General features: G+C 43.1%; 1 protein-coding gene across 4 annotated transcripts in view; it reads left to right on the forward strand.

The window, feature by feature from the left end:
* Positions 1-22,787, forward strand: part of PTBP2 (polypyrimidine tract binding protein 2) — a 101,715-nt gene that overhangs the window by 49,084 nt on the left and 29,844 nt on the right. For all 4 annotated transcript variants that reach the window (XM_038745762.1, XM_038745763.1, XM_038745764.1 and 1 more), the window contains exons 5-7: positions 1,275-1,418; positions 14,224-14,388; positions 14,484-14,594. In XM_038745762.1, coding sequence (XP_038601690.1) covers positions 1,275-1,418; positions 14,224-14,388; positions 14,484-14,594 — 420 coding nt within the window. The remainder of the gene's footprint in view (positions 1-1,274; positions 1,419-14,223; positions 14,389-14,483; positions 14,595-22,787) is intronic.

A 22,787-nucleotide genomic window follows, 5' to 3' on the forward strand; every position in this document is an offset into this window, starting at 1 on the left:
GGTAACTCTTTTATTCTTTCAGAGATACACAGGGATAATGACCCGTATATATGCTGCTGGACCTGGGCAATTGAGTCTTTTAGTTCAAAGGACCTATACCAGGAACAGAAGTAGGGTACTTGAGGAGTAGGAAAAAAAATGCTTTTCTAATTCCCGTTCCCCTTGCAAGATAGTTATCTTTTGAAATATGGTGAGAATTTAAGTTCATTCTTTCCTGTTAACTCCCTCCTGAAGTCTCCCATTGGTCTTGAATATTAAATTTTCTTAATTACTTCTGTACTAGATTACGAAGCCCTGCCAATTTTAATTACTTTGCAAACAAAAGACAAATATGAATGTATTCATCTTTAAGGAATGCTGCACATTGGCATTCTGGAGATGGATTCAGAATTGTTCAGAAGCTACACCATCAAAATTTTATTATGCATATATTATCATTAGCTATTAATTACATGCGTATGCATTCCCACTCACCCACCCACTTATATAGCTGTCACTGAATAGATGCACGGAGGTGAAGTTCTGACAAGCATCAGATTTCTACCCGATTCCCTTTTTCGCCGTAAAACAATTTATGAACGGTTCTCAGTTTCTCAGTACTTTCCCACCCGAACGTTTTATAAATCCATTCCGTAAAGACTCTGTTCAGGCTTACGTAGTGATGGAGTCTCTGGGGTCGCGAATGACGGGTGAGCATCAGTTCTGCGATTTTAGAACCGAGAACCTATACGGAGGAACCGATTGCAGTGATAGTGATTTGTACAGTGCCACTGCCATTCTGTCATCCTCATCACTCAGACTCCCAACGGGGCCCAGAGAATGATGGACTAGTAGGCGGGCAGGGGTGTGGCGCCCTGCGAAGTGCAATTTGAAGATGGCTTTACACGCAGGACCCATCATTTCAGGCGCTCAACGGTATTTATTGAGTGCTTGCTGTATGCTTGGGGGAGTCCGGTACAGCAGAGTTGATTGCCCACAGCGAGCCGGCTCCTGAAGCGCCGTGCTCTCATTGGGTCGAAGCACTAGACGGTTGCCGCCTTCGCCACCCACGTCGTCCAGCTATTTTATTTTCTTTTTTTGGATTCCTGATGGCTCTAGGTGGGTCTTTGGTCAAATACCTGCACCGCTGATGGGCTAGCCCCAGGCAGAAACAGAACTAAGGCTCAGGGCGGTGACCGCTCCACCGAACCAACAGCGGGATCGCTGACATACGTAGAAATGGCATGCCAAACGCTTTGCTGATAGTTTCACGATATCCTTCGCTTGCGTCGCAGGCATTTTTGGAGCTCGCCACAGAAGAAGCCGCTATTACTATGGTGAATTACTATTCTGCCGTGACGCCTCACCTTCGTAACCAGCCCATCTATATCCAGTACTCTAATCACAAAGAACTCAAGACAGATAATACATTAAACCAGGTACATCTAATCTACGTTGTTCGTTTTTAATTCGAGTGGTGTGAAAAGAATAGAGTCTTGTAGTACTGGGGGGCCGGTTGTTGTTAATGATCATTTTTACACTGTTTTGCCGCTTCATTAACGTATATAGGGTATCTATTCTTTGAAATTTGCGTGTTATTTTACTAATGATCAGAGTTCCTCTTTTTTATTCCCTTTTGTTTATTGCTGTGTTCTACCTAGTGTGTTTGACCTTTCAGTTTTATGGACGGGATGATTAGCAAAGAATGACTTTTTCATTTTTCAGCCCAGTCATAGTTCCATAACTTTAAAATAAAAAATGCTCTTTAGCTAAGTGTTTTCTTAATGATGTAATAGTGTGTGCAGTTTAAAACACAGATTAAACTCCTTGTTCTACATATGCGTACTCTCTCATTTTATAGATGGATATCGGTCATTCACGTTCATTAAGTGCTTACTCTGTGCAGAGCATTGGACTAAGCATTTTGGAAAGGAATAGTGATAATTGTAATAATAATTGTGATATTTGGTAAGCGCTTACTTTGTGCCATGCACTGTTCTGAGCACTGAGTTGGATACAGGCAAATCGGGATTCATTCAATCATTCATTCAATCCTATTTATTGAGTACCTACCATATGCAGAGAGCACTATACCAAGCGCTTGGGCAAGTACAATTGCACATAGTAAGCGCTTAATAAATGCCATTATTATTAGTATTATTACAATTCGACAATGAACGGTGACAGTCCCTGCCCACAGTGAGCTCACAGTCTAGAAGAGGAGAGCCAGGCTAAATGAAGTAATGTACAGTTACGCTTGTACTCTCCCAAGCGCTTAGTAAAGTGCTCTGGACACAGTAAGCACTCAGTAAATACAGCTGACAAGAAATAGGTTGGATACAGCCCTGTCCCATATGGGGCTCACAGTCTTAATCCCTATTTAGCAGATGATCTAATTGAGGTCCAGAGAAATGAAGTGACTTGCCCAAGGTCACACAGCAGACAAACGGCAAAGCCAGAATTAGAACCCGTGTCCTTCTGACTCCAGGCCCGTGCTCTAGTTACTAGGCCACGCCACTTCTCTAAAAATACAATACAATAGCCCGTTGGTGGGTAGGGACCATCTCTATATATGTTGCCGACTTGTACTTCCCAAGTGCTCAGTACAGTGCTCTGCACGCAGTAAGTGCTCAATAAATACGAATGAATGACTGAATACAATAAATATGCAGTTGTATAATGTTTATGACATAATATGTAATATAAATATTATCTATTTATAATATATAATATATTATAAATATTATATATTTATATTTCTAGTTTATTTCCATTGTGTGTATTACATATAGTACATACTATAATAATAATAATGGCATTTATTAAGCGCTTATTATGTGCAAAGCACTGTTCTAAGCATTGGGGAGGTTACAAGGTGATCAAGTTGTCCCACGTAGGGCTCAGTCTTAGTCCCCATTTTAAAGATGAGGTAACTGAGGCCCAGAGAAGTGAAGTGATTTGCCCAAAGTCACACAGCTGACAATTGGCAGAGCCGGGGTTTGAACCCATGACCTCTGACTCCAAAGCCCGGGCTCTTTTCCACTGAGCCACACCGCTTCTCTATTGTTAGAAATATATATGTATGATAAATATACAGTCTTTATACAATATATAATAGTTTGTATAGTATGTACGTAGTAAAGTTATACAATACAAATAAGTACAAAACAATAAAGGTGGTAGGTGTGATACCTGCTGCCAAGGAGCTTACAGTCTGCAGAGGGAGACGGGTGTTAAAATAAAGGATGGATAGGGGAAGTCGTAGAATCGAAGGAGTGATTGTAGATTATAAGGATAAGTACAGAAGGATATGCCGTGGGGCTGGTGTGATTAAACAGCAAAGGGCAGCGTCGACCCCGAAGGGAGCACCGATAAGGGAAATGAGGGGTTATTCAGGGAAGGCCTCTCGGGGTAGGTGGGATTTTAAGAGGGTTTCGAAGCTGGGGAGAGGGTACTGTCAGATACGAAGGGGGAGGAAGTTCCAGGCCCAAGGGAGAACGTGAGCAGGAGGTCGACGTTGAGAGAAATCAGATCCAGTACGGAGAGTAGAGAAACAGTGTGCAGATTGGGTTGGATTGGGAGGATTTCAATTGAATCCACGTCATCCCCCGGGCCTGGAATGCCCTCCCTCTGCCCATCCGCCAAGCTAGCTCTCTTCCTCCCTTCAAGGCCCTGCTGAGAGCTCACCTCCTCCAGGAGGCCTTCCCAGACTGAGCCCCTTCCTTCCTCTCCCCCTCGTCCCCCTCTCCATCCCCCCATCTTACCTCCCTCCCTTCCCCACAGCACCTGTATATATGTATATATGTTTGTACATATTTTTTTACTCTATTTATTTTATTTATTTGTACATATCTAGTCTATTTTATTTTGTTAGTATGCTTGGTTTTGTTCTCTGTCTCCCCCTTTTAGACTGTGAGCCCACTGTTGGGTAGAGACTGTCTCTATATGTTGCCAATTTGTACTTCCCAAGCGCTTAGTACAGTGCTCTGCACATAGTAAGCGCTCAATAAATACGATTGATGATGATGATGATGAATAATTGAGCCGTTCTCTCAGCCCCTGAACTTACTTTGTGGTAGTAATTTTGGCACTCTGGAATGAGAGCGCTTGAGGACCATTTAGGCATCACTGCTCTACTGTTACAGTAATATCCCAAACAGTTCTCCAGTGAACTGATAGTACTTGTTTTTTTTTTTTTTGGCAAAGTTTGACTTTATTGCTAGCTATTGACCTAACATACTGGGAAAATTTGGCCCGGTGTTTATAAAATGTTATGATATTCTTGGCCCAAGAGCACGCTGCCGTGACTCTGGTTTCTGTGTTGAGTGTTGCAACATCCACTATTAATTCTTTCCTGGTGCTAACAGTTGATATTTTGCAGTAGAAGCCGCTGGGAGATAGCTCTTGGAATTCGCGCTGGTGTGGATTCTACTTCCAGTGCTCTGTTAAGAAAAAGTGGTGTGACTTGGGAACTTGAACTTTATTTGATCCGCATTTCCAACATTCAGTACAATTCCGGTTGAATAAAAGTCCATTAATGATGTCCCTGGGGAAAAAAAACGTATTAAAAAGGGGGTTTAGGTTATTTGATCTTGAATGTGTGTAGATGCTCCTGTTCCTTCAAAACTTGTATAATATGTGTTTTAATAGAACAAGGAAATGATTTTGAAAATAGCACTTGCAACGGTCGTAAAGGTTTCTGGACATTAGGGGTTACCGTTTATTTAGAGCATTGGGAAAGGAACACGGGTCTGGGACTGATATTGCCAGCATCCATTTTCCTGTCCGCTGCTGCTTAATCAAACCAACAATAACGTTCATAACGAGGTGCTGGGTTTTTTTTTTTTTTTTCTGATTTCTTTTGTCAGCCCCAAGTCTCATCTGACGTATTAATGTTTCACTGGCTCCTGGCCAAAGATCCATTTCTATGAAAACGGAGCTAGAATAAATCCACTCTTCCTCTCTGTTCTTACCCTGCTCAGATTCTCTTCTGAAATGAAAATATTCGGAATCCAGGCAATCCGGAGCATTTCCGTACATTTACATGTGGAGGATTGCCCTTTATTCATTCATTCAATCGTATTTATTGGGCGTTCACTGTGTGCAGAGCACTGTACTGTCATACGGCAGGGCTCCGCTCCACAATAATCATATATCTTCTCCAGTCTGTTTATGAGCAGGGAACGTTAGGAACCCAAGCTGGGACCCAGTCAGTCATTCAGTGGCATTTAGCTATTAATTTATTTATTTTCCTGGTACTTGTTACGCACTTACTATGTGTCAGACACATTCTGAGCACCGGGGTAGGTGCAAGTTAATTAGGTTGGACACAGTCCTAGAGAAGCAGCGTGGCTCAGTGGAAAGAGCACATACATAGGGCTTTGGAGTCATAGGTCTTGGGTTCAAGTCCCAGCTCCGCCACATGTCTGCTTTGTGACTTTGGGCAAGTCACTTAACTTCTCTGAGCCTCAGTTACCCCCATCTGTAAAATGGGGATAAAGATTGTGAGCCCCACATGGGACAACCTGATCACCTTGTATTCCCCCAGCGCTTAGAACAGTGCTTTGCACATAGTAAGCGCTTAACAAATGCCATTATTATTATCATTATTATTATTATTATCCTGTTTGGGGCTCACGGGCTAATTAGGAGGGAGAACAGGTGTTTAATCCCCCTTTTACAGCCAAGGAACTGAAGCACCGAGAAGTTAAGTGACTTGCCCAGGGTCACACAGCAAGCAACTCATTCATTTGATTGTATTTTTTGAATGCTTACTGTGTGCAAAGCACTGCACTAAGCCCTTGGGAGAGTACATTATAACAATAAACCAACACATTCCATGCCCACAATGAGTTTGTAGTGTGGCTGAGTGGAGATTAGAACCCAGGTCCTTGGACTCCCTAGTACCCTCCCCACTAGCCCGTGCTGCTTCTGGTATAATTGGATTTATTGTACACTTACTATGTGCAGTGTACCAAGTTTTTGGGAGAGTATAATACAACAGAGTTGGTAGACACGATTCCTATCTTCAAATAGGTTACAATCCAGTGGGATCGATCAATTCATTGAGTGTGTCACATATGCAAAGCCCTGTTCTACTGTCACTTGGGAGAGTTCATTATAGCAGTGATTTAGCAGACACATTCCCTGCTCGCAGCGAGCTTGCAGTCTAGAGGATCAGAGGGTTGAGAGAATAGCAGAAGAAAGGCGACTGCTAACTTCCACCCTAGGCTCTGCACCCGGATGGTCATATGCCTCCATGGGATAGCACCCTACGTAAAAACGTCATTTATTCCACCACCCAAAACTATGTAAAGGGGTACATTCCTCCACCTCTACCGAAAACCCAGCAAGGGGGAATCATAGCCCAAATAGCGACTTGCAAGGTAGAGGGGACTAAACCATACGAATATCTAGAAACCAAGTGTTGGCCTTTTCAGAATCACCATCTTATTTCTGAATTAAAAAAAAAAAATTTAATGAGAATAATTGTTTAGTGATCTTTCAAGCGCTTAGTACAGTGCTCTGCACACAGTAAGCGCTCAATAAATACGATTGATTTCATTTTTCTGTGTCTACTTGGCACCCTGGATAGTTTGGATTTTCAATCATTGGTATTTACTGAGCACTTACCGCGTGCATAGCACCCTACTAAATGGTTGGGAGTGTACAATATAATAGTTGGCAGATACATCCCCTGCTCTCAACAAGTTTACAGTCTTGAGATGGAGATTAATAAATTATAAATAGGTGATTCATTTGAAGTGCATAAGCAAAGGCCCCCCCCCCCCCAATTTTTTTTAGCAGCTTGAAAATGCGTCCTCTTTTCCCCTCCCCCTTTTTTAGAGTGAATAATGCCAACAGTTCTTAAAGATCCGTCAAGGAATCAGAGGTATATCACCCCTTCTTTCCGTCATTCTTCCTTCCAAAATTGCAGGACGTGGATAGGATTGATGGGGAATTTAATCAACCCAACCTTTTGGAGCCCAAATGTGATCTACTAAGCATTTTCAACCCAACTGCCAGAGGCTGTGTCGGTGTTTTCCTTTTTTTTTATTTCAGAGGTATAAAGGAGAGAGGAAGAACAGAAATCATAGTAATATTGGATTTTATCAGAAAAGAGCCAGAGCAGAGCCCCGAGTGGATTCTGCCGATGGAAGGCCACGACATCCACTCCTTTTAGTGGGCTTTGTCCCTGTTTGAGAGTTTAAATTAGTCAGTGGTACTGTCTGTGTGGTCCCTGTTAGTTAGATTTTACTGTTAGTTTGATTTTACTAACCTGTATTAGCTTTGGTCATCATCATCATCATCAATCGTATTTATTGAGCGCTTACTGTGTGCAGAGCACTATACTAAGCGCTTGGGAAGTACAAGTTGGCAACATATAGAGACAGTCCCTACCCAGCAGTGGGCTCACAGTCTAAAAGGGGGAGACAGAGAACAAAACCAAACCTACTAACAAAATAAAATAAATAGAATAGATATGTACAAGTAAAATAAATAAATAAGTAAATAGAGTAATAAATATGTACAAACATATATACATATATACAGGTGCTGTGGGGAAGGGAAGGAGGTAAGATGGGGATGGAGAGGGGGGCGAGGGGGAGAGGAAGGAAGGGGCTCAGTGTGGGAAGGCCTCCTGGAGGAGGTGAGCTCTCAGTAGGGCCTTGAAGGGAGGAAGAGAATTCAAATTCTCTTCAAATTCAGATTGGTCAAATTCAGGGCCAGGTATTTACAGGTCAGGGTCAACATTTTTGATGCCTCGCGCACCAAAGTGTCCACACTCCAACACATCTCGGGAATTGTACGATACTAAAACGTCATTTGGCCGTTTGTCTGTTTGGTGGTGGTGTTTGTTAAGCAGTTGCAAAGTGCCAGGCACTTATCAAGCGCTGGGTTGCTAAGTTATAAGCTCTGAGTTACTTGTACATATTTACTGTTCTATTAATTTTATTTTGTTAATATGTTTTGTTTTATTGTCTGTCTCCCCCTTCTAGACTGTGAGCCTGCTGTTGGGTAGGGACCGTCTCTATATGTTGCCAACTTGTACATCCCAAGCGCTTAGTACAGTGCTCTGCACACAGTAAGCGCTCAATAAATACGATTGAATGAATGAATGCATTATCATCAGCAGGTCGGACAGCCAGGCAGAAAGGTGGCTACTTGCTACCACCCTGACTCTGCTCCCAAATGGCATTATGCCCTGGTGAGGAACACTGTGTGTAAGGAGATGTCATTTATACCTTTGTCCAAAACATAGAGCTCTCAGTCCAACTAGGGAGGAGGAGGAACAGGTTTTCCCTCACCATTTTAATAATAATAATAATAATAATGGTATTAAGTGCTTACTATGTGCCAAGCACTGTTACCAGATTGTCCCATGTGGGGCTCACAGTCTCAATCCCCATTTTACAGGTGAGGTAACTGAGGCACAGAGAAGTTAAGTGACTTGTCCACAGCTGACAAGTGTAGCTTCATGGAAGGAGCCCGGGCTTGGGTGTCAGAGGTCGTGGGTTCAAATCGCGACTCTGCCCCTTGTCAGCTGTGTGACTTTGGGCCAGTCACTTAAGTTCTCCGTGCCTCTGTTCCGTCATCTGTAAAATGGGGGTTAAGACTGTGAGCCCCACGTGGGACAACCCGATTACCCGATTTTACAGATGAGGAAACTGAGAGAAGTTAGGCGAGTTGCCGACGGTCGCATGGCAAGCAAGTGGTGGGGCCAAAATTAGAACCCAGGCTTCCTGACTCCACACCCATGCTGTTTTCTCTCTAGTAAGTACTTAATAAATGCCATCATCATTATTATTATTATTATTATTATTATTATAGAATTGTGGACTTTTTCACCGTGTCCTCAGCAACTGTGAGATAGTTCCACCATCTAGGCAGGTTGGTAAGGGGGTGTGGGGGCCGCGTAGAGATGCTAGCCCCCCAGACTGGGGAGTGTACTTCACATGGATCTATGGGCCAAATGGGAGACGGGTGACCCTGCTGAAAAAGTGGATCCGCTTGCACATTCTCTCTACATTTTCTCCAAGAAATCAATCAAGCAATCAATCGTATTTATTGAGCGCTTACTGTGTGCAGAGCGCTGTACTAAGCTCTTGGGAAGTACAAGTTGGCAACATATAGAGACGGTCCCTACCCAACAGTGGGCTCACAGTCTAGAAATATGACAGAAATACTAGCATTAAATGTAGGCTACTTATTTTGTTTTGTTGTCTGTCTCCCCCTTCTAGACTGTGAGCCCACTGTTGGGTAGGGACCGTCTCTATATGTTGCCGATTTGTACTCAGTACAGCGCTCTGCACACAGTAAGCGCTCGATCAATACGATCGAATGAATGAATTAAATCTCCCTAATTTTAAACCGGTTAACAAGGCAGGTATTGCTGGTGCCTTTCAAGTCCCAGATGGATTTCTGGAACTGTCGTCAGTCTGCCGTTAGGTATGCCTCAGGCGAACAGGGCTAGCATCACACGAGGCCTCTGATCTTGTGCAGGCCTTTTTTGGAGGGCAAATACCACATGTCATAATATAGAATAGTGTTTTGGAACTGGAATTACCCGGCATTTCAATTTACACCGTCAACTAGGGGAATGTGTCTTGGGCAGGGACTGTGGAAAGGGGGTTAAGATTCTTGAAGGATAAAAGACACGCTTCTCAGTGACAGGAGCTCCCAAGGCTATGTCATATGATGATATGCTGTAACATTCCATGACTTTCAGGAATAGCACCATAAAAGGGCCTCCTGCCTTCAATCAATCAATCAATCAATCGTATTTATTGAGCGCTTACTGTGTGCAGAGCACTGTACTAAGCGCTTGGGAAGTACAAGTTGGCAACATATAGAGACGGTCCCTACCCAACAGTGGGCTCCCAGTCTAAAAGGGGGAGACGGAGAACAGAACCAAACATACTAATAAAATTAATAGAATAGATATGTACAAGATAGATATGTAGATAGAATAGATATGCCTTCCTATCTCGCCCCACTCCAGTCCATACTTCATCCTACTGCACGGATCATTTATCAACAGAAATGTTCGGTCCGTGTCTCCCCACCCCTCAAGAACCTCCAGTAGCCGCCCATCCACCATCACATCAGAGAAGCAGCGCGGCTTAGTGGAAAGAGCCCGGGCTTTGGAGTCAGAGGTCATGGGTTCAAGTCCCGGCTCCTCCACTTGTCAGCTGTGTGACTTTGGGCAAGTCACTTAACCTCTCTGCGCCTCCGTTACCTCGTCTGTAAAATGGGGATTAAGACCGAGCCCCCCGTGGGACAACTTCGTCACCTTGTATCCCCCCCCCAGCGCTTAGAACAGTGCTTTTCACATAGTGAAATGCCATTATTATCATTATCAAACAGAAACTCCTCACCCTTGTTTTTAAAGCACTCAATCACATTGCCCCCTCATACCTCACCTCACTAATCTCCTACTACAGCGCAGCCCACTCAGTCCTCTCCTCTAGCCTCAGTGTATTCACTGTGTCTCTTCTCTCTCGCCTCGACTCCTTTCCCACATCTGTCTTCTGGTCCGAAATGCCCTCCCCGGCCATATCTTCCAGACCACCGCTCTCTCCACCTTCAAAGCACTACTATGGTCACATCTCCCCCAAGAGTGGCTTAGTGGAAAGAGCCCGGGCTTGGGAATCAGAGGATGTGGGTTCTAATTCCGCTTCCTCCACTTGTCTGCTGCGTGACCCCGGGCAAATCACTTCTGAGCCTCAGTTACCCCATCTGTAAAATGGGGGTTTAAGACTGTCCCAAGTGGGACAGCCTGATTGCCTTGTATCTACCCCAGCGCTTCAACAGTGCTTAACAAATCTCACAATGACTTAAGGCTTTCAGAATTATTTCCCCATTTCCTTAGATCTCCCAGACACCTTCTCTGTGTACCCCAAATCTGCTTCCATCCGGTGTCGTTCTTTGAAAAATAAATTTTTCACCCGTTTCGCAACTAGGATGGGGAATGGGGTGGTGAGTAGCAATCTTCTGGACCAAGCTGCTTGCGGACAGGGAAGGGTGGCTACCAACCCTGTTGTGTTGAATTCTCCCAAGCGCTTAGTTCAGTGCCCTGCACACAGTAGGCACTCAACAAATGCCCCTGATGGATCGATCGACTGATTAGGGTCCTGGAGAGTTGCAGGCTGGGAAAGGGGATGGCCCAGCCAATTTAAAATAAATGCAGAAACAGCATCTGGTAGGGAAAGAGAGACGAATGATCATGATGGTGATGATATTTAATAATAATAGTAATAATAATAATAATGATGGCATTTATTAAGTGCTTACTATGTGCCAAGCACTGTTATAAACACTGGGGTAGGTGCAAGGTCATCAGGTTGTCCCACGTGGGGCTCACAGTCTTAATCTGCATTTGACAGATAAGGTAACTGAGGCACAGAGGAGTAAAATGACTTGCCCACGGTCATGCAGCAAAGTGGCGGATCCGGGATTAAAACCCACGTCCTATGACTCCCAAGACCGGGCTCTTGCCACTAAGCCGCGCGGACGACAAGGACTGGATTTGGGGAGACTGGAAGGATTCGATTCAGGCTTGCAAATGAGCTTAGGACTTAAAACTAATTAAACTGAGTAAAAATAGTGAATAGCAAACTGAAAAGTGTACTTATTTTGGAGGTATACCTATTAACGGGAACTTGTGTGTTTCATGAACTGAGTTTTGAAGTGCTGACTTGTGTTCTTATTGATAGAGAATGGTAAAGGTGGCGCTTTATCAGGAAAGCTACGAATAGCATTAATTAGTCTGGATGGGATCAATGAAAATTTAACAAGCAAATGGGTCTTTTCTTTGTAACAATTTGTTTAAATCTCTTTGCCACCCTGATGTATATTAAGTAATTACTTTTTACCAGGATTTTTTCCCTTCATTAGTTTCCTTATTCATTGATTAATTGCAGCATGAACACAATCCTTCCCTGATTTACCCAATGTCATTTTCATGGTTTCAGTTTGAATGGTCAGTTATTTGCGACCCTTGATTTGAGGGCCTGGTCTGGATTTGCTCACTTTTATGTGATTAACATGGGCCTTCAAATCCACAGACTCAACTGTTGATTCTTCACCTCCCCGACTCTCCACCCCCACCCCCAAGCACACATCACTTGGGACTATTTGCCTTCTACTGAAATTGAAAGAAAAACTTCCAAGAAGCGATGCATAGTGTTTGAAGGGAGCGGGGGAAAGCTGTCCTTTTCAGCACAGAAAGTGAAAATGTTGGCTGTGTTTGCTAGAGATTCCTCATCAGCTAGGGCTCCTGGCGTTAGTCAGTCAGGCGGAGAGCGGAAGGAAATGGGACAGGCATTAGTCACCGCACGGGCGGCTGAGCTAATACTATACTTCAGTCTGTATTTCACTCTGCTGCCCAGATTATCTTTGTACAGAAATGCTCTGGGCATGTCACACCCCTCCTCAAAAGTCTCCAGTGGTTGCCTGTCAGACTACGAATCAAGCACAAACTCCTCACCCTCGGCTTCAAGACTCTCCATCCCCTCGCCCCCTCCTACCTCACCTCCCTTCTCTCCTTCTCCAGCCCTGCCCGCACCCTCCGCTCTTCTGCCACCGCTAACCTCCTCACTGTACCTCGTTCTCGCCTGTCCCGCCGTCAACCCCCGGTCCACGTCCTCTCCCTGGCCTGGAATGCCCTCCCTCCACACATCCGCCAAGCTAGATCTCTTCCTTCCTTCAAAGCCCTCCTGAGAGCTCACCTCCTCCAGGAGGCCTTCCCAGACTGAGCCCCCCCCCCCTTTTCCTCTCCTCCTCCCCCCCTCCTTTCCTCTACCCTACCCCCTTCCCCTCCCCACAGCACTCGTGTATATTTGTACATATTTATTCATTTTATTAATACGTATATAGCTATAATTCTATTTATTCTGATGGTATTGACACCCGTCTACTTGTTTTGTTGTCCGTCTCCCCCTTCTACACTGTCATCCCGTTGTTGGGTAGGGGCCGTCTCTATATGTTGCCGATTTGTACTTCCCAAGCGCTTAGTACAGTGCTGTGCACACAGTAAGCGCCCAGTAAATATGATCGAATGAATGAATGATGGAATATAAGGTAATCAGGTTGTACACAGTCCCTGTCCCACATGGGGATCAGTCTTAATCTCCGTTTTACAGATGAGGTAACTGAGGGACAGAGAAGCAACGTGAATTGCCCGAGGTCACATAGCAGACAGATGGAGGAGCCGGAATTAGAAACTGGGTCCTTCTGATTCCCGGGCCCGCGTTCTACTCAGTGGGCCACGCTTCCTCCCCACTTCACTTCTCTTCGCCTATTGCCTCATTTGTAAGATGGGAAGCAGCGTGGCTTAGTGGAAAGAGGTTGGCCTTGGGAATCAGTCGTGGGTTCTAATTCTGGCTCCAGCCACTTGTTTGCTGTGTGACTTCGGGCAGGTCATTTAACTTCCCTGTGCCTCAGTGACCTCATCTATAAAATGGAGATTAAGATTGTGAGCCCCGTGTGGGACAACCTGATTACCCTGTATGTATCTCAGCGCTTGGCACATAGTAAGTGCTTAACAAATACCGTCATTATTAATTAAGACCGTGAGCCCCAAGTGGAACAGGGACTGCGTCTAACCTGATGATCTTGTATCTATCCCAGTGCTTAGCGAATAACATAAAAACCAGTTTTCTTGTAACGTATTGTTTTGAAAGATCACAACTCCGCTCAATAAATACGAATGAATGAATGAACTCCGGCAATATATGACTCATTCATTCATTCGTATTGAGCGCTTACTGTGGGCTGAACACCTTACTAAGCACTTGGAAAGTACAATTTGGCAACAGATAGAGGCAGTCCCTACCCAACAACAGGCTCACAGTCGAGAATGGAAGATCTGGGTGCATTGCATAGGGAAATGACAGTGAAAACAACCTGCCTGGGCATTTCCTGAAAACTTGTGTGATGATGCGAGCCACAGCACCTGTATATATGTATATATGTTTGTACATATTTATTACTCTATTTATATATTTATTTTACTTGTACATATCTATTCTATTTATTTTATTTTGTTAGTATGTTTGTTTTTTTTTTTCCTCCGTCTCCCCCTTTTAGACTGTGAGCCCAATGTTGGGTAGGGACTGTCTCTATATGTTGCCAATTTGTACTTCCCAAGCGCTTAGTACAGTGCTCTGCACATAGTAAGCGCTCAATAAATATGATTGATTGATTGATTGATTAATAGAATCGTGTATATTTCCATTTCAGCGCGCTCAAGCCGTTCTTCAGGCTGTCACGGCCGTGCAAACCGCAAATACCCCACTCAGTGGTACCACAGTTAGCGAGAGCGCGGTAACTCCAGCCCAGAGTCCGGTATTGAGAATAATTATTGACAACATGTACTACCCCGTGACTCTTGACGTTCTTCACCAGGTAAGCTAAACTTATCTTTGTGATCGTACTCGGAACGTCGTTATTGAACTCGATGACCCATTTTTCTTTCTTCTGTTTTTTTTTTTTTTAAACAGATATTTTCCAAATTTGGTGCTGTATTAAAAATAATCACATTCACAAAAAACAACCAGTTTCAAGCTCTGCTGCAGTATGGTGATCCAGTAAATGCCCAACAAGCAAAATTAGTAAGTCATTGGCTTTTGGTGGGGCATTGATATTTTTGTTTTCCCTGTGTCAAATATATTTTGCAGATATATAATTTACATAACCATTATACATGATTAATCCATAAAACAGTAAATCTGGTAATACGTTGTATTCGGAAATATTGAGATCTGAGGTTAAATAGCTAAAAATCAGATTTCTATTAGACATTCTTTGTGTGAATTTAGGAAATCCCTGTTACTTGAAAATTAGGAAACGTGGTCTGCCTATGATTTTACTCGGTAACGGAATCCCATAGCAACTGCTTTCTCTTTCCCATTCTCTGCCTCCTCTCCCCCTTCTTCCTGACCCAGGCCTTGTTTCATCAAAACTTCTACTCTGTGTATGTGATAGGAATATTGTGAGATTAACTAGAAAATTAGGATCCCAATACCATGATTTTTTCTAGTCTCTTCCTTCTGTGATTCTCTTGTATCCTTCTTTTCCTATCATTACTATTCTCCTTTAATTCTCTCATTCCTTCTTTGCGGCATGCCTTTATTTCCCTTAATTAGAGACCTGTTGGCTGGTGCAGCTATTTATTTTACCGTCATGCTTCTTTTATCGTCCGTCGCCTTCCTCCTCGCTTTCTCTGCCCCCCCAAACCTCTGGAACAGTTCCTGATCCCGGAGGCTGTGTGAATTTACCCAGTCAAAGCAACCATGGGCTGGACGTTTTAGAGCTTCAGGAGTATCCAGTATGAGACTAATCTCCGATTTTTAGGTTACCTAATGAATCTATTAAGAGTCCTCAAGAAGACTCTGGAGGTGAACTCTAGTTATTTCGCTATTTCTGGCCCTATGTCCACCTTCTTCCAGGTAAACTAAACTTCCAGCCACTTTGCCAGCTGATGAGGCAACATCTGGGATGATTATGGCTTTGGGGAGCTTTGAGTAGGGACGGGTGGGTAACTTTGGAAGTGAGGGATTGAGTCTGGGTGACTATGTGTCAGGCACTGTACTAAGCACCACGAGAATACAAGCAAAGAATCTTTGTAGAAAGTAGAGGCTCTAGAGTGACTCCCAGGAACCTGAAATTGGTAACCCAAGTAGTCACATGAACCAATCTGGTGGGGTGCTTTTTTATTTTTGGTATGGTGTTTGTTAAATGCTTACTCTCTATCAAACCCAATTGTAAGTGCTGGGGTAGATAGAAGGTCATCAGGGTTGATGGCCAGAGCCCAGAATCAATCAGTCAGTGGCATTTTTTGAGCACTTACTGCGTTATACTCTTTTCTGCCTTGGAAAAATAATTTGTGTGCCAATTCCCGGCTCACTCCTCATTCTCCTTCCAGCTGTCTCGGTGCCATTATGGTCATCACTGCTAACTTGATTCTACCTGCGGGCAACTTCAGCTTATACTTGTGTGTCCGGAACTGACCTCCGTGACTTGTCCTGACCGCATAGTGGCAAGTTCAATCATTCTCATCAGTTTCTTTGCAGAGGTTTTTGGTCCTGAAGCTTCAGGACCGAGGCCCATCCATTGTTCTCCTGGGAAATACCATCATCGTCATCATCATCATCATCATCCACGACGATAATATCTCAAATTTTGCTCTCCAATTCCACTTCTATTTCCCCCACTCATTTTCTCATCGTCTCTCCACCTCCTGTCTAGCATTTTGGAGCGTTTAAAGGTTGTGTGCGGTCTGTATGTTGAATTTCACACACCAAATGATGCTTGAAGTAGTTTCTCCAGTACTTCACCCCAGTATTCTGCAACATTCTACACTTTGCTGCTCAGATCATTTAACTTTACCTACAGCAATTAAGTTCTTCCCTTGAGGCAGCGATCAGAAGAGCATTGTCCTTTTTTCCTTAAAATCTTTTCTTCTTGTGTGTCTTGGCTTAAGAATTTAGTCTTCAACGTAGGTATAGTTTCCCCGAGGCAATACCAGCAAATACAGGGTAGCCACAGCTAACTGTAGCTTACAAAGCAAAAATCTATTTAGTTCAATTTATTTTTGCCCTTAGATATTTTTTGTTTTCGCTCCTTTTACTTAATTCCCTGGTCAGGGGGAACTTGAACTGTGTTGAAGCCTTTTGGGGGAACGTTTGTTTGGATTGTTATTTTCTAAATACATCCCTCTAGACTGTGAGCCCGTTGTCGGGTAGAGATTGTCTCTGTTGCTGAATTGTACTTTCCAAGTGCTTAGTACAGTGCTGTGCACACAGTAAGTGCTCAATAAGTACAATTGAGTGAATCGTACATTTAGAGACCATTGCTATATTATTATAATATTTTTTAAGTGCTTCTTAAGCATCTAGCACTGTTCTAAGCACTGGTCCCAAGCTAAGACTAGTCCCAGTCACACTAATAGTGTGGTGGATTTAGTAGGAGAGACACCCCCACTTTTTTTTTCATTGAAGCCGTCCATCCCATGCATCCTCGACAGAAAATTTGTATCTGGTAAAGTAACAGAGGATAGAGGAAGGCCTTGTGGCTAGCGGTGTTGGGAAAAATCGTGCCATTAAACCTAACCTGTCATTTTTTGTTAATGAGGTAGTGGCGTGTCCCTGATTGCTACAGTTCCCAGCTGTCACCAGTCTGGAAATTAAATATATTTCTTTAATCGATCAAAAAAAACCTTCATTATTTGTATTTTTATCATTCCATTTTGCAGGGACGGCTCACTTGTTCTCTCCAAGCAATCAGTCATTGGTATTCGAGTGTCTGCTGTATTCAGTCCTGTTGTACTGTAAGCGTTTGAGAGAGTACAGTAGAATTAGAATGAGGGAGCCAGTATCTGTAATACGTTTTCACTAAGATTCATTACTTATTTTTTGTGATGATCCTTGTCTTTGACATCTGTCTGACAAGCTTTGTGATTGTCCCTGCCCTTCCCCTCTGTAAAAAAATACCCATTAGTATCTCCTTGCATCTTGAATCCTTCCTCAGATGGCCAAGGTAACACAAATTAGTGAAAACTGCTGAAGTCCCTGAATATCCGTCAGAAATGTGTAGTGATCCTATAGCACGCATGTAGTAAGCGCTTAACAAATGCCATTATTTATTTACTAAGTGCCCGCTGTGTGCAGAGCACTGTTCGAAGCACTTGGGAAAGTCTGTGCGCTTGGATCTGTAACCTTTGCACATTTGATACTCACCCCACCCTCTTGGGTGTATATCTTTAAATTATCTTAATTTAAATACCTTTATTATAAATTATTTATATTAGTGACTACCTCCCCCTCTAAACTGTAAGTTTGTGTGAACAGGGAAAGTTGTCTGCTAACTCTGTTGTATTGTACTCTCCCAGGTGCTTAGTATATAGTGTCGTGCACATGGCAAGCACTCGATAAGTACCAGTGATTGACTAATACAATGCAACAGAGTTGGTTGATGAGTTCCCTGCCCCTCAGGCTCTTACAGTCTGTGGAACAAGCAATAAAATAAATTACAGGTAGGGTAAGCAGCAGTATAAAGATAAGTACAAAAATGCTTTGGGGGGCTGGGGCAGGGGCGGTCAGCACCTGAGTGCTTAAGGGGTATAAGCACAGGTGATACAGCATGGAGACTGGGGAAGTTACATCTTCTCGGAGAGGCCTTCCCTGATTAAACCTTCTTTTTCCCGGCTCCCTCTCCATTCTGCGTCATCTGTGCCCTTGGACACGTGACCTCCGGACATTTGATATTCACCCCACCCGCAACCCCACAGCGCTTGTGTTGTACCTACCTTTATACTTGATAGTCTATTAATTCATATTAATGTCCATCTCCCCCTCTAGACCGCAAGCTTGCTGTGTTCAGGGAATGTGTCTGCTAATTCTCTCTCAAGCACTTACTACAGCGCTGTGCACATAGTAAGCACTCAATAAATACCACCGATGGATTGATTGGTAGGTGAGAGATTAGTCAGGGAAGCTTCCCGGAGGTGATCGTAGCAGGCTTTTTGGAAAAAGTGTTCCGCCAGATGTGAAGGGGGAGGGAATTCTGTGTAGGAAAAAGGATGTGGGAGGTCTCCTGTTTTTCTCCCAGCCAGGGGCAGTGCCTGCCTGTCTCAAGTCTCCTCCATTTCCTGGGGACAGCAGTCACCATCTTTGGTGTTCATCCACCAGCCCGGGCCTCCGTAAAGGAGGCTAAAAGCCCAGCCTATCAATCATGTCCCCGTCCATCTGTGCTGTTGCTGACAGACAGTCCTGATTTACATTTTAGTGTACACCTGGCCTTCTCAGCTTCTGCTCTTAATCAAATGATGAGCGCCAAGTTAATGTGGCCTCAGAGAACTCCCCAGAGGAAAAGAAAGAACTGTGTGAGAATGGTGGAGAGGATAAACCGGTGAAAAGATGAATACAGGATTTTCTTTAGGATCTCATTCTTAAGTGCGGCAGTTTTAAATGGGAGGCTCTTCCTTGTACGAAGAGATTAAAATAATTAATAATAGTCACTTGGAAAGTTAACTTCCGATGCCTAACAGTCAGTTAATCAGTCGGTGGTATTTATTGGTTGCCTACAGAATGCAAAGTACTGTAGCAGCCACTTGAGACTGTTTTAGACTGTGAGCCCACTGTTGGGTAGGGACTGTCTCTATATGTTGCCAATTTGTACTTCCCAAGCGCTTAGTACAGTGCTCTGCACATAGTAAGCGCTCAATAAATACGATTGATGATGATGAGAGGGGACAACAGATAATAATAATAATAATGACATTTATTAAGTGCTTACCTTGCACAGCACTGTTCTTAGCGCTGGGGAAGATTAGAAGGTGATCAGGTTGTCCCATGGGGGGCTCACAGTCTTCATCCCCATTTTACAGATGAGGTAACTGAGGCTCAGAGGAGTTAAATGACTTGCTCAAGGTCACACAGCTGACATGTCGAGGAGCCGGGATTCGAACCCAAGACCCCTGACTCCAAAGCCCGAGCTCTTTCCACTGAGCCACGCTGCTTCTCAGATGCAAGGCCTACTTTCCCTGAACTCGAAATGCTCACAATCTAATTTCTTTTACTTTTCTTTTGTTACAAGGTATGCATTAATAGTCCCAATCTGGCTTCTGCTACTGTTTCCATTAATCTCCAAACTGTAAACCAGTCAATCGTTTCACTCTGAATCCATTTTAATATTAAAATTAAAGAGAAATTCCATAATTTGCATGCAGTAGTTTTCTGTAAAATGGAGAAATTGATCAGTTTCTGTTACCTGGCTCATATCGATTTCACAAAGACACTGTAAGCGCAGATTAGTTTATATTGGAAGTCTTACAAAGGAAAGGAAAGCCGAAGTTTAATTATTCTAGGCATTTTAGTTGTTGCAAGACTTCCAGTCTCATCTCCTGTTTTTCCATGAAGCAATTCTTAACTGAAACCAAAACCCAGGCTCCCTTACGTATATAGTTGAATTCTATATGCTTACCATGTATTATCTATTTATGCCATATTAAATAGGATTGGTGATAATTCCTTTCATTTCTTCCCGTTTCTTTTCAACCTCTTGCCATCATTTTCATTTGAGTCTCCTTTTCCTCGTGTTTTGGTACCACGCCTGGTTTACAGTATAGTTCTTCCTCTGCCTGTAATTGCCTGTAAATCGTTTTTGCATATATTCCACCATTATCTTGTAAATTTAAGAAAAGGGAGTATGTGTTTTGGTGTGTTTGTCCTCTCCCGAACACTTAGAAAGTAGCCCCCAGGTGCTCGTTAAAAATCCTTGCTTGATTAAATGATTTTCTCTCTTCATTCCAAATCTTTAATTCTCTAATCTGATCATAGGGTTTAGCAGCCAATTCAGCCTTAATCCCCATTTTACAGATGAGGTAACCGAGGCACAGAGAAGTTAAGTGACTTGCCCAAAGTCACACAGCTGATAAGTGGCAGAGCCGGAATTCAGACCCATGACCTCTGACTCTCAAGCCCGTGCTCTTTCCACGAAGCAACGCTGCACAAAATAATTGGTGCATCGATAATCAACAGTTGTCTGTTGATTAATTGACTGTTGTTGGCTTTGTTCTGGATAGTCCCAATGTAGTAGAGCAGTGGTTTTCATCAGTTTAAAATAGTTTAAAAACTGTAAATAATAATGTTGGTATTTGTTAGGCGCTTACTATGTGCCAAGCACTGAGCTAAGCGCTGGGGTAGATACAGGGTAATCAGGTTGTCCCACGTGGGGACATTTGACAGGTGAGGGAACTGAGGCCCAGAGAAGTTAAGTGACTTGCCCAAAAATGTCACACAGCTGACAAGTGGCAGAGCTATGGAGAGATTTTTGCATGGAAAATCAAAACATAAAAAAGTGACGGTTCTTAATGGTTTAAAATCCATTATGCATTCAGTTTTTATAGTTTTTGATCGTAAAAAAACTTGAAATTTATGTTCTCAATTCCTTTTGTAAATAGCTTTTTCTTGTCAATTTTTTATTCATGTTTAAAAGTTTTGTTTTATGGCTTTTCATATAACACCCAGTCATCGTTTAATTAAGCCTGTTTTGGAGTGACTGGAATATTGGCTGTTTTTTTTAGAGATGGCTGGTAACTACAAGCCTTTTTGTGCTCATTTGCACAGCTCATCTTTGAACAGATTGGTACTGTTTCAGTGTACCAGATCCTATCCTTTTTTCTTCATTCAAAGATCTGGTATTTTGCAGACTCACAGGGTTTGATCAATACATCTTTATTCACAAAATCAGCATGATGATTTTCCTTTTAACGTGTTAAGCGTTAAGGCACGATGTGTTGTTTCGAATGTAGATTGCAGTTCCGTCAAGGCAAGAGTTTTGGCATTCAGAATAGTAAGACTATTTGCATGAATTAAAAGTCCTAGACACTTAAGCCGCTTCAATGGGTTGCTTCCTCCCTAACAAGATATTCTACTCCTGGATAATTCCATCTCTCTGCTTGAGTTATTTTCAGTATTCAAGTATGTAAATGTTGTTATTGATGATGAAAATCAACAGTGTGAGAAATGCAACAATGGTATTGAAGTAGTAGAAATTATTCTCTCCAGCATCGAAAGCAAGAATTACCTTCTTAGTCTTCCAGCCACAGGCTATTCCTACTGCTAAGCTCACTATATTCCTTGACTCATTTGAACAGAGTATATAGGTAGGTAGTCCTCACCATTCACAGATTTTTTTTTTCCTTTGTAGTTTATCGTTTTCAGGGCCACATTTAGAGTACACCGACTCCCTGTTGGAGTATATTTCTTTGATTTTTCACCCTTCGTAACCTTAGAAAGACTAGGTTGCTGCTGCAGCAGCTTCATAGAATAGTCCTAATCCATCACAAGATGCGTTTTACTTACACACCATTATTTGACAGTGTATGGTTCCTGCCCCTCGGCTCGACTTAAACCTAGTTTCCCCATAAAATGTTAGGCTCGAAGAGTTCTACCTAAAATGTGTTTCCCAGACCATGCTATTCTTCATTCTCGGATTAGTGGGGGTACCCATTTCCCTTGGATTTCAGATTTGTCATTCATGAATCTGCAGTTTGATTTTGTTGGAAGATAATGGCTGCAGAATGTCCCGGCTGGTACACGCATTACGGATTTGGGGCTATTTTGCGTGTTAGTTTTCAGCGCAATATAAAATGAAGTGGTGAGGCATGATTCCCATCTAGATAAGTCAACATTATGACTTGACCGAAGGTGATGTAGCGCAGTTAGTGCTGAACCTTTCAGATAAAAGTTGTCAGGTTGGATTCTTCAGTTCTGACCACCCTTTCAGTTACTGGTGACTAGTGGAAGAATTGTGTCAGAAGCAACGTAAGTACATCCAGGAGGTTTGGTGGTGGCCACTAACTATATAAATGTTAAAATTACCACACACCTGGCACTCCAGTTTGAAGGTATCGAGTCTGGCTTAGGTTGTTTGGTTCTTCAGCGAATGGAGTCTGCGTGGATGTGTTTTTTCGCCACCTTCTTCTAGAGTAGAAATAAAATTAGTCCTCTTGTGTATTGAGCACTTACTTCTGTGCAAAGCACCGAACTGAGCGGTTGGAAAAATTCAGTCTAACAGAATTGGTAGACATCCCTGCTCACAAGTAACTTAGTGCAGACGGAGACAGACATTAAAGTAAATAACAGGTATGTGCACATAAATGCTGTGGGGTGAATACAGGATACAAATTCAAGCTTGAGGGCAATATAGAAGGGAGAGGGAGTAGAGGAAACGAGGGCTTAGTCGGGAAAGGCCTCCTGGAGAAGATGGTGATCTTAATAAGGTGGGGAGAGTGACAAGTC

The sequence above is a fragment of the Tachyglossus aculeatus genome, chromosome 4 (assembly GCF_015852505.1).
Source record: "Tachyglossus aculeatus isolate mTacAcu1 chromosome 4, mTacAcu1.pri, whole genome shotgun sequence".
Classification (NCBI taxonomy): Eukaryota; Metazoa; Chordata; class Mammalia; order Monotremata; family Tachyglossidae; genus Tachyglossus; species Tachyglossus aculeatus.